This window comes from Ranitomeya variabilis, chromosome 5 (genome assembly GCF_051348905.1).
Source record: "Ranitomeya variabilis isolate aRanVar5 chromosome 5, aRanVar5.hap1, whole genome shotgun sequence".
In the NCBI taxonomy this organism is placed as follows: Eukaryota; Metazoa; Chordata; class Amphibia; order Anura; family Dendrobatidae; genus Ranitomeya; species Ranitomeya variabilis.
In genome coordinates, this window is record NC_135236.1 from 587,139,825 (window position 1) to 587,153,385 (window position 13,561).

At 46.0% G+C, this 13,561-nt stretch overlaps 1 protein-coding gene across 2 annotated transcripts; it reads left to right on the forward strand.

Moving 5' to 3' along the window:
- Nucleotides 1-721: 721 nt before the first annotated feature.
- LOC143773865 (uncharacterized) lies at nt 722-13,499 on the forward strand. Of its 2 annotated transcripts, XM_077261184.1 has the most exons (6): nt 722-985; nt 9,028-9,087; nt 9,167-9,237; nt 11,160-11,358; nt 11,525-11,687; nt 12,470-13,499. In XM_077261184.1, the coding sequence occupies exons 4-6, from the start codon at nt 11,262-11,264 to the stop codon at nt 12,885-12,887; spliced, it is 678 nt and encodes a 225-aa protein (XP_077117299.1). In that variant the 5' UTR covers nt 722-985; nt 9,028-9,087; nt 9,167-9,237; nt 11,160-11,261; the 3' UTR covers nt 12,888-13,499. The 2 variants fall into 2 exon arrangements, with proteins under 2 accessions (XP_077117299.1, XP_077117298.1); XM_077261183.1 differs by lacking the exon at nt 722-985 and having other exon boundaries at nt 8,970-9,241; nt 12,470-13,018.
- The last annotated feature ends 62 nt before the right edge of the window (nt 13,500-13,561 follow it).

Consider the following 13,561-nt stretch of genomic DNA (forward strand, 5'->3'; position numbering starts at 1 on the left):
ACAATTCCAGACTACTTAGACTGAACATTATGGCTTGGGAACCAACAAAAGATACCCAATATTAGGCTTGGGATCCTAGGCAAAGACACCCACCCACAGGCTTCGGAACCTGCGATAAAGAGACCGCCCGAGGCTCGCCTTGCACAGCTATCGGCCATGGCTCCTAGGCGATGGGGCTGCCAATTCTCGAAAGACCGCATTATTACAATTCTTAATACGATTATAATACCAATTCTTAGGGAATTGGTTGTGGTATAACCACCATGGACCAACGCAAGGGTTTGAATAGTGCAGTTACCATTCATTGCGTATTAATAAATAACACCATGTTCAGTGGCATTTTTCATTTCTTAAACTGAGAGACTCCAAAAATAAAAAAAAAAAAAAAGATCCTTGTAGAGAAAAATGTGCTCTTTCTAATGATATCAGAATTAATATATTTTAGGGGTACCCTTTTTGAGAAATTTGACCTAAAAATAGGTAAAATTCATTTTTTTAAGTTTTTCATCATATGTGGGTGTGAATATTTCTACAAATACATATGTGACAACAGGAGAAGAGTTAATCAGGAGAAGCCCAGGATTTGTCTGCACCCCCTCCTCCACTGCTGCCCCCTCCCAGCTTCCAGATGTGCAGAGAGGATGGGGAATCCTGCAAGGTATGTGGGGGTGTAACTGCCCCTCATCATCTGGAGGAGGGGACTGCTGGCTCTGCTGCCTCCACTGCTGGCTCTGCTGCCTGCACTGCTGGCTCTGCTGCCTCCACTGCTGGCCCTGCTGCCTCCACTGCTGGCTCCTCAGCAGCACAATCCTCTCATACAGGGGTCCCTGGATCCTCACATGTGGGACCTCGCCTCCTTTGGCCCTGTCATTTGAGTCTCACTGTACAGGGGGCTTATTCTTAGCCGCAGCGATCAGGAGGGGGGCGAGGATGGCTCACTTATCGGTCAATGACCACTTGGAGGGGATCCTCTCTGACTTTGAAGGTAAGGATTCAATGGAAATGCAGATGTAGCAGAGCTGAGTGACAAATCCGTCTCTGCGGTGTCTGATATTGTAAAGTGCTGCGGAATATGTCGGCGATATATAAATAACTACTGTTAGTAATATGGTGGTAAAGTGTAGAAGGCAACGGCAGTCCTATGTCAGACCGAGCACCAGAAAATGACAAACGTAGAATCTGCGCTACAATGCTGCATCTAAGTTCTGTCTGATAAACTTGTAGCCCTGATGAGCCATGTATCTAATCCTATCCTGTGTGATACTGTCTGCTGAACCGTGTATCTAATCCTATCCTGTGTGATACTGTCTGCTGAACCGTGTATCTAATCCTATCCTGTGTGATACTGTCTGCTGAACCGTGTATCTAATCCTATCCTGTGTGATACTGTCTGCTGAGCCGTGTACCTAATCCTATCCTGTGTGATACTGACTGCTGAGCCGTGTATCTAATCCTATCCTGTGTGATACTGTCTGCTGAGCCGTGTACCTAATCCTATCCTGTGTGATACTGTCTGCTGAGCAGTGTATCTAATCCCATCCTGTGTGATACTGACTGCTGAGCCGTGTATCTAATCCTATCCTGTGTGATACTAACTGCTGAGCCGTGTATCTAATCCTATCCTGTGTGATACTGACTGCTGAGCTGTGTATCTACACCTAACATATAGCTTTGCCACATGTGACAAACAGATCTTTTCGCCACCTGACAATCTTTTTGCTCTGCTACATCTGACTCGCAGCTCCACTACACCGTATACATATATATATACTAGACTGTGGCCCGATTCTAACGCATCGGGTATTCTAGAATATGCATGTCCCCGTAGTATATGTACAATGATGATTCCAGAATTCGCGGCAGACTGTGCCCGTCGCTGATTGGTCGAGGCAACCTTTATGACATCATCGTCACCATGGCAACCATTATGACATCTACGTCGATACTGTGCGCGTCGCTGATTGGGCGAGGCCTGGCGGCCTAGACCAATCAGAGACGTGGGATTTCCATTATGACATCATCGTCGCCATGCTGTGCCCGTCTCTGATTGGTCGAGGCCTGGCGGCCTCGACCAATCAGAGACACGGGGTTTCTAGGACAGACAGACAGACAGACAGACGGAAAAACCCTTAGACAATTATATATATAGATTACTACTAGGCGCTGTCATGATGGTCTGGATTTCTCCTCATTGTTTTAATGCCGCTTTCAGGATCTCTAGTACCAGAAATGTCGCTCTTGCTTAGGATTTGTCTCACCCTATCTAGGTGACGGGGCATGATGAGACTTGTAGTCCTACAGACAGGTGTATATCAGGAGCCAGAGTTTCCCGAATGATCATTTGTAGGAGATGAACTACGACTTGTGTTTTTCTTAAAGGGTTAACATAGTTTTCCACTCAGAGACTTTTCTGGCCCCTGGGGATCTGTGGGGCCCCACATAAAAGCCCTTTAATCAACATTGGCCTGTGTCCCCTCCTATTAACCCCTCGTCGGCCACACCATTCTTCTCTACCGTAGATGGGGTTTGCGATCAGGAAACATGAAATGATGAGAGTGATTGTTCTCGCCGTCATTGATAATGGCTATCACCTCATGTATGACGTGGTCTGCAGCACGACCCTTACAGGGAGGCAGGGGGCTCCATTCACTGACAGCAAGCACCAGTATTGGGGAGGTGGGGGCTAACATGGCTATAATGCAGCCGCTGATTTTTTTTTTTTTTTTTACAATTTTTTTTATATAAGAAGTCTCCTCACCAATGAAAATGCGCCCAGTGACTCCGTCATCCCCGATATTCATCTGCAGACGTAATCCCGCGCTCATTAGCTGCGTACAACCAATTAAAAGAAAAAAATAGATGGAATTTGCATAAACAGTCGGTCACGTAAGGAGGAAATGTCGCCACACAAAAAGGTAGCGATCACTACCGGGAGACATGTTTATGTTACTAGGCCTCAAACCAGCTTCTCTGTTTAGTTACCCATGGCAACCTATCAGAGTGCAGCTTTCATTCTTCCTGAGTAGTTTTAGACATGAAAGCTGTGCTGTGATTGGTTGCTATGAGCAACAAAGCCTTTCACTGATAAATCTGCCTCCATGTTGGATGCCTCACAGCATATAAGCAGGCTGATTTACCACATAGGAGTCAATAAATGCCGCCATCTTATTAGTTCCTCCCAAGCATTATCCCTGTGTCATGTGCTACCCCTTTGGGGGGAAATTCTAAGCATTATTTGCATCGACCTTGTTGGGGTCACCAGCTTTTCTTTACTTGAGAAATAATTAAGAGACACATTGTAGGAGAAGAAATCTTAAAAGTCTCCCGTGTGCCCTTTAAAGGTTACAATTTCCTGATTGCCCATTTATGTATTAAAAATCTCCCTCCAGTGCCCCATTAAGAAGTAATAATGCCCGAGTAGTCCACTTAACAAGTACTAATGCCCCTGTTGCCCCCTTAACATGTAATAATGCCCAAGGTCTTCCCTTAGCAACTAATAATGCCTCAGGTGCCCCTTTAATAAGTACTAATGCCACAGGTGCCAATTAACAAGTAGCAATGCCCCAGGTGCCCCTTAACATGTAATAATGCCCCAGGTGCTCCCTTAACATGTAATAATGCTCCAGGTGCCCCTTAACATGTAATAATGCCCCAGGTGCCAATTAACAAGTAATAATGCCCCAGGTGCCAATTAAGAAGTAATAATGCCCCAGGTGCCAATTAACAAGTAATAATGCCCCAGGTGCTCCCTTAACATGTAATAATGCTCCAGGTGCCCCTTAACATGTAATAATGCCCCAGGTGCCCCTTAACAAGTAATAATGCCCGAGTAGCCCACTTAACAAGTACTAATTCCCCAGGTGCCCCCTTAACAAGTAATAGTGCCCCAGGTGCCAATTAAGAAGTAATAATGCCCCAGGTGCCCCCTTAATAAGTAATATTGCCCCAGGTGCCCCTTAACAAGTAATAATGCCCCAGGTGCTCCCTTAACAAGTAATAATGCCCCAGGTGCCCCATAAGAAATAGTAATGCCCCAGGTGCTCCCTTAACAAATAGCAATGCCCCAGGTGCCACATAAGAAATAGTAATGCCCCAGGTGCTCCCTTAACAAGTAGTAATGCCCTTTAGTGCCCCTTTATAAAGTAATAATTCTGCAAGTGCAACCTTATCAAATAATAATTGCCTGAGTGTCTCCTGAAAAAAGTAATAATGCCCCTAGTGTCCCCTTAAATAATAATGTTCGGAGTGCCCCTTATCAAGTAATATTGTCCCGAGTGCCCCTTTATAAAGTAATAATCCCCCCCCCTCCCCCGGTGGAAGTCAATAAATTGAAAATGGCATTCGTCTTAGCTGAGAGCCACAAGCCATACATCACGAGCCCCTGGTTGAGGACCCCCGCTATATCATAATACCTGGCTTGGCCCCACATAATAATACCATGGCCAGTGCCCCCACAGATGTGGCAGTTTGATGGTCTGGCGCCACCTCACGGACGGGTATGGCGTTGTGCCATTACTGCTAGGCCGTCACGCAATGTTACAGCCATATCATGCGATGTTCACATTTGAATTATTACGTTGTCGCGTTTCCGTCTTGTTAGGGGGGCTCTTCTGAATGGTAAAATTATCCCCCAAAAATGAAAGTGGCCTCCCCCAGCCTTCAGGGGGCTGTTTAGCATAAATGACCCCCCAAACCACATGTATGTGCTGTGTCCTAACACCATACCTCCCAACTTTAGGGGAAGGGAAAGAGGGACAAAGTCAGCGGCGCGCGTAGCGCGCTGCGGCAAATTTTAGGCCACACCCATTTCACAACTAGCCACGCCCCAACCACACCCATTTAGCACTTCTGATCACAATGTTTCGTTAACAATAATTATGAACAAAAAAATATGGCCACACACGACGCTCCATACTGTACAATGGCCATTGGCCACATTATGCTCCATACTGTATAATGGCCCCACATGATGCTGCGTACAGTATACTTGCCCCACGTGATGGTCCATACAGTATAATGGCGCCACATGATGCTTTGTACAGTATAATGGCCCCACACGATGCTGGGTATAGTACAATGGCCACACAATGCTGGGTACAGTATAATGGCCCCACACAATGCTGGGTGCAGTATAATGGCCACACATGGTTACCCCACCCCCATCATTGCCTTCTCCATCAGTACACACAAACACCTTTCACCGCGCTCCCTCGCAGCAGCCGGCAGCTTCCACTCCCACGGCGCTGAATGGTGTCATCCAGCTGCGCCGCTGACTGCTGTATCCAGCATTACAGCTCAGTCCCCATAGAATGTAATACAGCACAGCCCCCATAGAATGTAATACAGCACAGCCCCCATAGAATATAATGCAGCACAGCCCCATAGAATATAATGCAGCACAGCCCCATAGAATATAATGCAGCACAGCCCCATAGAATATAATGCAGCACAGCCCCATAGAATATAATGCAGCACAGCCCCATAGAATATAATGCAGCACAGCCCCATAGAATATAATGCAGCACAGCCCCATAGAATATAATGCAGCACAGCCCCATAGAATATAATGCTGCACAGCCCCCATAGAATGTAACGCAGGCAGGTGGCAGCCCCCATAGAATGTAACGCAGGCAGGTGGCAGCCCCCATAGAATGTAACGCAGGCAGGTGGCAGCCCCCATAGAATGTAACGCAGGCAGGTGGCAGCCCCCATAGAATGTAACGCAGGCAGGTGGCAGCCCCCATAGAATGTAACGCAGGCAGGTGGCAGCCCCCATAGAATGTAAGGGGTGCTGCACCAGGTTGGTGGAGAATCCGATGGATGGGTACCAGGGGGAGAGTGGGAGCGGGGTGCGCGCACCATGGGGAGACAAAGTTTAGTTTGTCAGTCCTCCTATGCTGTCAGAGTCTCTGCTGTAACCGCAGCAGGGCAGCGCTGCATGGAGAGGGGGAGAGACACATACATTCACTTACAGTCTGGAGATCCGCTCGCTGCTCCCGCGGTCACACAGACACGGAGTGTCTCACAACTCTGCCCCCGTGCAGTCCGGGTGCTGCCGCTCTGTCCTCAGAGTCCGCCCACGTCTATAGTTGAGGAGGAAGCCGGAGGCGGGCGGTGAGGCAACTCAAGGGGGCGTGGCTACAACGCAGTCCCAGGGAACGGAACGAACAGCGGGTACTAATCGGGCTCTCTCTACGTCCCGGAAGTGGGCGGGGCTTCACCGGCGGCCGCAAATTCGGGATTTTAAATGCCCGAAGCGGGACAGCGGGACCCCGGTGCCAAAGCGGGACTGTCACGCTGAAATCGGGACGGTTGGGAGGTATGCCTAACACGCCGTGTGTACAGAAATGCATGCGTTGTCATGCGTTGTGTTGCGTTGTACGACGCATGCGGCGTTAGGGCGCACCTGTCAGGGCGCGGCAAACGCAACATGTTGCATTTTTCGGGCGGCGCCGACCTTTTAAAAAACGCATGCGTCGTGTTTGCGTCGTGTTTGCGTCGTCGATGCGCCTTATTCCCCATTGACTTGTATTGACAACGCAGACGACGCAAGTACTTGCGTCGTGGTGCGTTGTACGACGCATGCGTTTTCCAATAAAAGATGCAAAACATTGTCTAGACTTTGTCTAGACACTAAAAAAACACTATATATATTAAAAAAAAAAAGGGGTTTGGCATTGTCTTTCACAAGGCTATCACACAAGACAAGACTGAGAGGAGAATCTGCTTTCCAAACCTGTAAGTATATATTTATCTTTGCATATTTTTTATTCTGTGTTTTATTTCTTGATTTTGATTTAATTTGTGCAATGTTTGGTCTGTGCTATTGTACGGTTATGGCACTGTGGGTTGTTATTGAAAAATATTTTTTTTTAATCTGGTTCTGATGGCCCCTGCTCTTCTCCATTTACACCTTTGGCCTGGGACAGCTCATAGAATCTCATGGCTTTCAGTATCACCTCTATGCTGATGACACACAGATCTACATCTCTGGACCAGATATCACCTCCCTACTAACCAGAATCCCTCAATGTCTGTCCACTATTTCATCCTTCTTCTCCGCTAAATTTCTGAAACTTAACATGGACAAAACAGAATTCATCATCTTTCCCCCATCTCACGTGACCCCCCCAACGAACCTATCCATTACAGTAAATGGCTGCCCACTCTCCCCAGTCCCACAAGCTCGCTGCCTCGGGGTTATCCTGGACGCTGATCTCTCCTTCAAACCACATATCCAAGCCCTTTCCACTTCCTGCCGACTTCAACTCAAAAATATTGCACGAATCCGTTCATTCCTCAACCAAGAATCTGCAAAAACCCTAGTCCATGCCCTCATCATCTCTCGTCTTGACTACTGCAACCTCCTGCTCTGTGGCCTGCCCTCAAACACTCTCGCACCCCTCCAATCTATTCTAAACTCTGCTGCCCGACTAATCCACCTGTCCCCCCGCTATTCTCCGGCCTCTCCCCTCTGTCAATCCCTTCACTGGCTCCCCATTGCCCAGAGACTCCAGTACAAAACCCTAACCATGACGTACAAAGCCATCCACAACCTGTCTCCTCCTTACATCTGTGACCTCATCTCCCGGTACTTTCCTACACGCAACCTCCGATCCTCACAAGATCTCCTTCTCTACTCCCCTCTTATCTCCTCTTCCCACAATCGTATACAAGATTTCTCTCGCGTATCACCCCTACTCTGGAACCCTCTACCACAACACATCAGACTCTCGCCCACCATCGAAACCTTCAAAAAGAATCTGAAGACCCACCTCTTCCGACAAGCCTACAACCTGCAGTAACCACCGATCAACCAACCGCTGCACGATCAGCTCTATCCTCACCTACTGTATTCTCACCCATCCCTTGTAGATTGTGAGCCCTCGCGGGCAGGGTCCTCACTCCTCCTGTACCAGTTATGACTTGTATTGTTCAAGACTATTGTACTTGTTTTTATTATGTATACCCCTCCTCACTTGTAAAGCGCCATGGAATAAATGGCGCTATAACAATAAATAATAATAATAATAATAATAATAATAATGTACTTCTGGCGTTATATGCTGGCGTTTATTGTCTTCGGCCTTGCTTGGTTTTGGATTGGTTTTCGATTGGTTTTGGGTTGTTCTGGTGTCATGCGGTTGTTCAATGTCTTTTTTTTGGCTGATTTTTTATTGTTAAATTTCTGGTGCATGTCTTTTTCTGGTTTCTATTGTTGGGGGTAACCGTATGGCGTTTTATTGGCTCATGTCTTGCTGTGTTTTATTATGCTGTTGGCATTTTTTTTTCTTTCCTTGAGTGTCTTTTCTTGCTGGTGGGGGGACTACATTTATGATGTTTCATGTATTGTTCCGTGCAGCTATATGCCGTTCTATTTTCATTTTTTTAATTTATTTATTTATTTTTTTATCTCTGATGGTTTAACGTCGTTTTCCGTATGGCATATATCTCCTTCCTTGACTGTTTGCATTGCCAAGTGTGTAGTATAATGGATGTTTTTTTGTTTTTTTTTTGGTGGGGCCCTTTTTTTTTAGTTTCATGGTTTTTTTTTTTTCTATTTGACTATGGTTTATCTTTTGGGTTGCTGTATATTGTAACAGCGGTTGTCCCGTAATGTTTATTATTATCTAGAATGGTATTTATCGCCTTTTTCTGATGTATTTCTGTGGTTATATGTCACCAGATGGTGTTGTTTTGGATCATGTCTTGTTGTAATTGTAAAGTCTGGCGTTCATTAGTTTGCTATTTCATTGTGCCTTTTTTTTTTCCTGTATAAATAAAGGTATTTTTTTGTAAATTTTTATTTTTAAAAATTTGGACATAGGTGTCTATTTTGTTTGGGTCTATTCTTGTGTTGTATCTTCTATTGTATTCTCTTGCAATGTATGGCGTTGTGGTGTCGCTTATTGAGTTTGCATTGTCCTATCAGTCAACAGTCAATTGTGTTTTTGTTTTTTTTTGCCTATTTTATTGTATGTGGCATTGTTACTTGGATGTGATTTTTTGCTCATTTTTTCATTGCAGAACAAACTTGCAAGAATGCCAAGTTCTTCAGCATCTGGCCAATCGGCGCGGGGGAGTGCGGTGAGTAATTATGTCCAGTTGCTTACTATTCGCTGCCATTTGTAGCATTGGCAATAATTTTTGTATACAATTTTTACAGGCTTCTTCAAGTGAGGGGGAAGGCAGTCAGCGGGAGCAGAGAGCTCGGGGCCGACGTGTGGCGTCAGGACGGCGAGTATTAATTTTTTTTTTTTTTTCTTGACTAGCATCCTGCTGTGAGGAACATTACATTTGAGTAGCATCCTGCTTTCACTAGGGATGTTTACTAAGCTTAATTACATTATAGCTTTTAAGGGCAGCAAGTATTGGGGGAAGGTAACATATACAGGTCCTTCTCAAAAAATTAGCATATAGTGTTAAATTTCATTATTTACCATAATGTAATGATTACAATTAAACTTTCATATATTATAGATTCATTATCCACCAACTGAAATTTGTCAGGTCTTTTATTGTTTTAATACTGATGATTTTGGCATACAACTCCTGATAACCCAAAAAACCTGTCTCAATAAATTAGCATATTTCACCCGGCCAATCAAATAAAAGTGTTTTTTAATAACAAACAAAAAAACCATCAAATAATAATGTTCAGTTATGCACTCAATACTTGGTCGGGAATCCTTTGGCAGAAATGACTGCTTCAATGCGGCGTGGCATGGAGGCAATCAGCCTGTGACACTGCTGAGATGTTATGGAGGCCCAGGATGCTTAAATAGCGGCCTTAAGCTCATCCAGAGTGTTGGGTCTTGCGTCTCTCAACTTTCTCTTCACAATATCCCACAGATTCTCTATGGGGTTCAGGTCAGGAGAGTTGGCAGGCCAATTGAGCACAGTAATACCATGGTCAGTAAACCATTTACCAGTGGTTTTGTCACTGTGAGCAGGTGCCAGGTCGTGCTGAAAAATGAAATCTTCATCTCCATAAAGCATTTCAGCCGATGGAAGCATGAAGTGCTCCAAAATCTCCTGATAGCTAGCTGCATTGACCCTGCCCTTGATGAAACACAGTGGACCAACACCAGCAGCTGACATGGCACCCCACACCATCACTGACTGTGGGTACTTGACACTGGACTTCAGGCATTTTGGCATTTCCTTCTCCCCAGTCTTCCTCCAGACTCTGGCACCTTGATTTCCGAATGACATGCAAAATTTGCTTTCATCAGAAAAAAGTACTTGGGACCACTTAGCAACAGTCCAGTGCTGCTTCTCTGTAGCCCAGGTCAGGCGCTTCTGCCGCTGTTTATGGTTCAAAAGTGGCTTTACCTGGGGAATGCGGCACCTGTAGCCCATTTCCTGCACACGCCTGTGCACGGTGGCTCTGGATGTTTCCACACCAGACTCAGTCCACTGCTTCCTCAGGTTCCCCAAGGTCTGGAATCGGTCCTTCTCCACAATCTTCCTCAGGGTCCGGTCACCTCTTCTCGTTGTACAGCGTTTTCTGCCACATTGTTTCCTTCCAACAGACTTACCATTGAGGTGCCTTGATACAGCACTCTGGGAACAGCCTATTTGTTGAGAAATTTCTTTCTGGGTCTTACCCTCTTGATTGAGGGTGTCAATGATGGCCTTCTTGACATCTGTCAGGTCGCTAGTCTTACCCATGATGGGGGTTTTGAGTAATGAACCAGGCAGGGAGTTTTTAAAAGCCTCAGGTATCTTTTGCATGTGTTTAGAGTTAATTAGTTGATTCATAAGATTAGGGTAATAGGTCGTTTAGAGAACCTTTTCTTGATATGCTAATTTATTGAGACAGGTTTTTTGGGTTATCAGGAGTTGTATGCCAAAATCATCAGTATTAAAACAATAAAAGACCTGACAAATTTCAGTTGGTGGATAATGAATCTATAATATATGAAAGTTTAATTGTAATCATTACATTATGGTAAATAATGAAATTTAACACTATATGCTAATTTTTTGAGAAGGACCTGTAGTTGAACTCCCTGCACAAAAACATTCCTAAATACAGGTGTAGAAACCAGAAATATACATACAGACAGGATAGGGCAAAGGTACATATCATGACAGGTGCTGGTGGTTGTTAATATTTGCATATTTGTAACCTTAATGTTTTCTAATTTTTCTAGGTTTCACAACGGGACCAAGGAGATCGTGGGATAGATGTGGACCTCCTGATCTCCAGCATCCAGGAGCGTGGCCCGTTGTGGGACAGCCGTGACCCCCGGCACATGGACCAGGTGGTGTTGCGGCGTTTGTGGGTTGAGGTGGCAAAGTCGCTGTGTGATGGCTTTGAAAGCGCTTCAAGCAGTGACAAAAGCAACTTTGGTGAGTATTGCTGATACGCCCTGCTGATACGCTGCTATGACCCATCTTGCCAGGATAAACACAACCGTGTGTGATGCGATCAACGCCTAAACTTTGCATCGCACACGGTTGTTTTATCCTTTTAAAATGCTAAATATGTAACCTTTTTTTTTCTTTGCTTTCACAGTTAAAAAGTTGAGGACCAGATGGCAATCCATGAAGGACCGTTTCAATAAGGGGATCCGTGCTGAGGAGGAGCAATCTCGGAGTGGTGCTGCTGCGGCCAAGTCTGTGCCCTACAAATACCACAGGGCATTACAGTTCTTAAGACCGGTCCTTGGCCGCCGACAGTAAGTATTTTGTCCACATACCATATTGCACAGCCACATTGTACATTGCCCAGCCACATAGCATATTGCACAGCCACATAGTACATTGCCCAGCCACGTACATTGTGCATCCACATAGTATATTGCCAGGCCACTATATCGCAGCCACATAGTACACGTTCTAGCCATGTATCCACATAGTACATTTCCCATGCACATAGTGTATTGGCCATCCATGTAGTCAGCGTAGCATATTGGCCATCCACATAACTTTTTCCCTAGTGGAATGGTATATAGCCCATTAGTAATTTTTTTGGTTAAGCGTGAGTCCTTGTAGTCCATGACAGGTTACGTTCTGAGTCAGGGTAGTTCTGATTGCAGGAATAATGATGACGTCTCGATCACATGATCCTAACGTCATGGCCGTTCCTGCGATCAGATCAGCAAAGTCACTGTGTATTTTTTTTTTTTTTTAATTTTTATCTTGACTTTAAATTTTATACTATTTTTGCGGCATAGGCAGCGTCAAGAAAGAGTTTTAGACAAAATTTTTTTTTACCAATGACAGTGGTATGCGGTCAAAATGAACAGTCATTTTCTGCCATTGGTATGTCCATGATTGTTATCGTCAGCCATAACGGTCAGCTGGCGATAACAATCAGCAAGTTATTATAGGCCACACAGACTGAGAGACAGAGGATTGTAATGTATTGTTGTGTAATGTAATGTTAATTTTATTACAGGAGTTGGCGTAAGTGATAGGTTATTAATTGAAGACTAATTTTTCCCTTATCTTTTCACAGGACACACGGCAGCACCCTCGAGCGAGCTCGCCCCGCAGGAGCGGACCTTCATGAATCGCCATCTGACCCGTCACAGCCCTCCCACAGCGACAGCAGGCTTGCACCACCATCTGGAGAACCGGCAGCCGGTCCATCAGGTGTTCCCCTGCCCGAGGCCTCTGGCGCTCCTTCGTTCGGGAATTCCCGACAGCGCCAGCGGGCCTCGGACAGGCCAGCCATGCCCGAATTTTTGCATTTGAGCACGGTTTTCCAGAACTGTTTCAAGGCGTTGACCGATAAAATGGACACTCGTCTGTCCAATATCGACCAGCGCCTTGAAAATATGGAATCCGAGCTCTCGAGCCCGGCCAAACATTTTTTAGTACCATTGCTAAGGGCATGGTGGAACACCTTACGCCGGAACTCCAGATTTCGGTGATGCAGGCCTGCAACACTGCCTACGTGAGGGCTCTGCAGCAGGTTTAGGGTCATGCAGTCAGCGACAATGCCCGTAGTGCCGTCGCTGGCTAGCATGACTCCGACTCCTGCTGCAGAGCCACTCCAGCCACCCCACCGAGGTCCACGTGCCGAGCGACGCCACCACAGGCACCATAGCATTGTGCCGCCGACTCCTGCTCCTGCCAGGCCCTCATCCTCCCGTAGCCGTCATGATGTGGGAGCTGCCGCGGGAGAGAAAAAAAAGAAAAAGGAAGAGGACACACACTGAGGCTCTGGCTGCTCCAATACAGACACCTAGTTCGCGTCGGGGCTCTAGCCGCAGCAGGAGCAGCCAGGGCCCTTCAAGAACCAGGCCAAGACTAGTGTTGCCTCCTCCCTCCCCTACAGAGTTGGCGGTTTCTTCCCCAGTCTACCCTGCGGAGGATTTGGACCTGCCATCGAGCCTCCTGGACTCTGGCTCATCATCCTCCTCTTCCTCTCCCCATTCCCAACCAGAGACATACCATTCCCCCATGGTGGCAGAGGTTGATACCCCCTAAGTTTATTTCCCCTTTTTTTTTTCTGTTTCCCCCCAATAAAAATTGTTCATTTTAAAACAACAATATTTGTTCTTATTTTCCAGTATACTTCTCGGCAATTCACGCCGTGCGCCGT

Excerpts from the sequence above, each read along its gene's own strand:
- LOC143773865 (XM_077261183.1), top strand. The coding sequence starts at position 9,098 with ATGTCCAGTTGCTTACTATTCGCTGCCATTTGTAGCATTGGCAATAAT. Across the intron at positions 11,359-11,524 it reads CAGTGACAAAAGCAACTTTG|TTAAAAAGTTGAGGACCAGA; the intron begins GTGAGTATTGCT and ends TTGCTTTCACAG. Across the intron at positions 11,688-12,469 it reads CCGGTCCTTGGCCGCCGACA|GACACACGGCAGCACCCTCG; the intron begins GTAAGTATTTTG and ends ATCTTTTCACAG.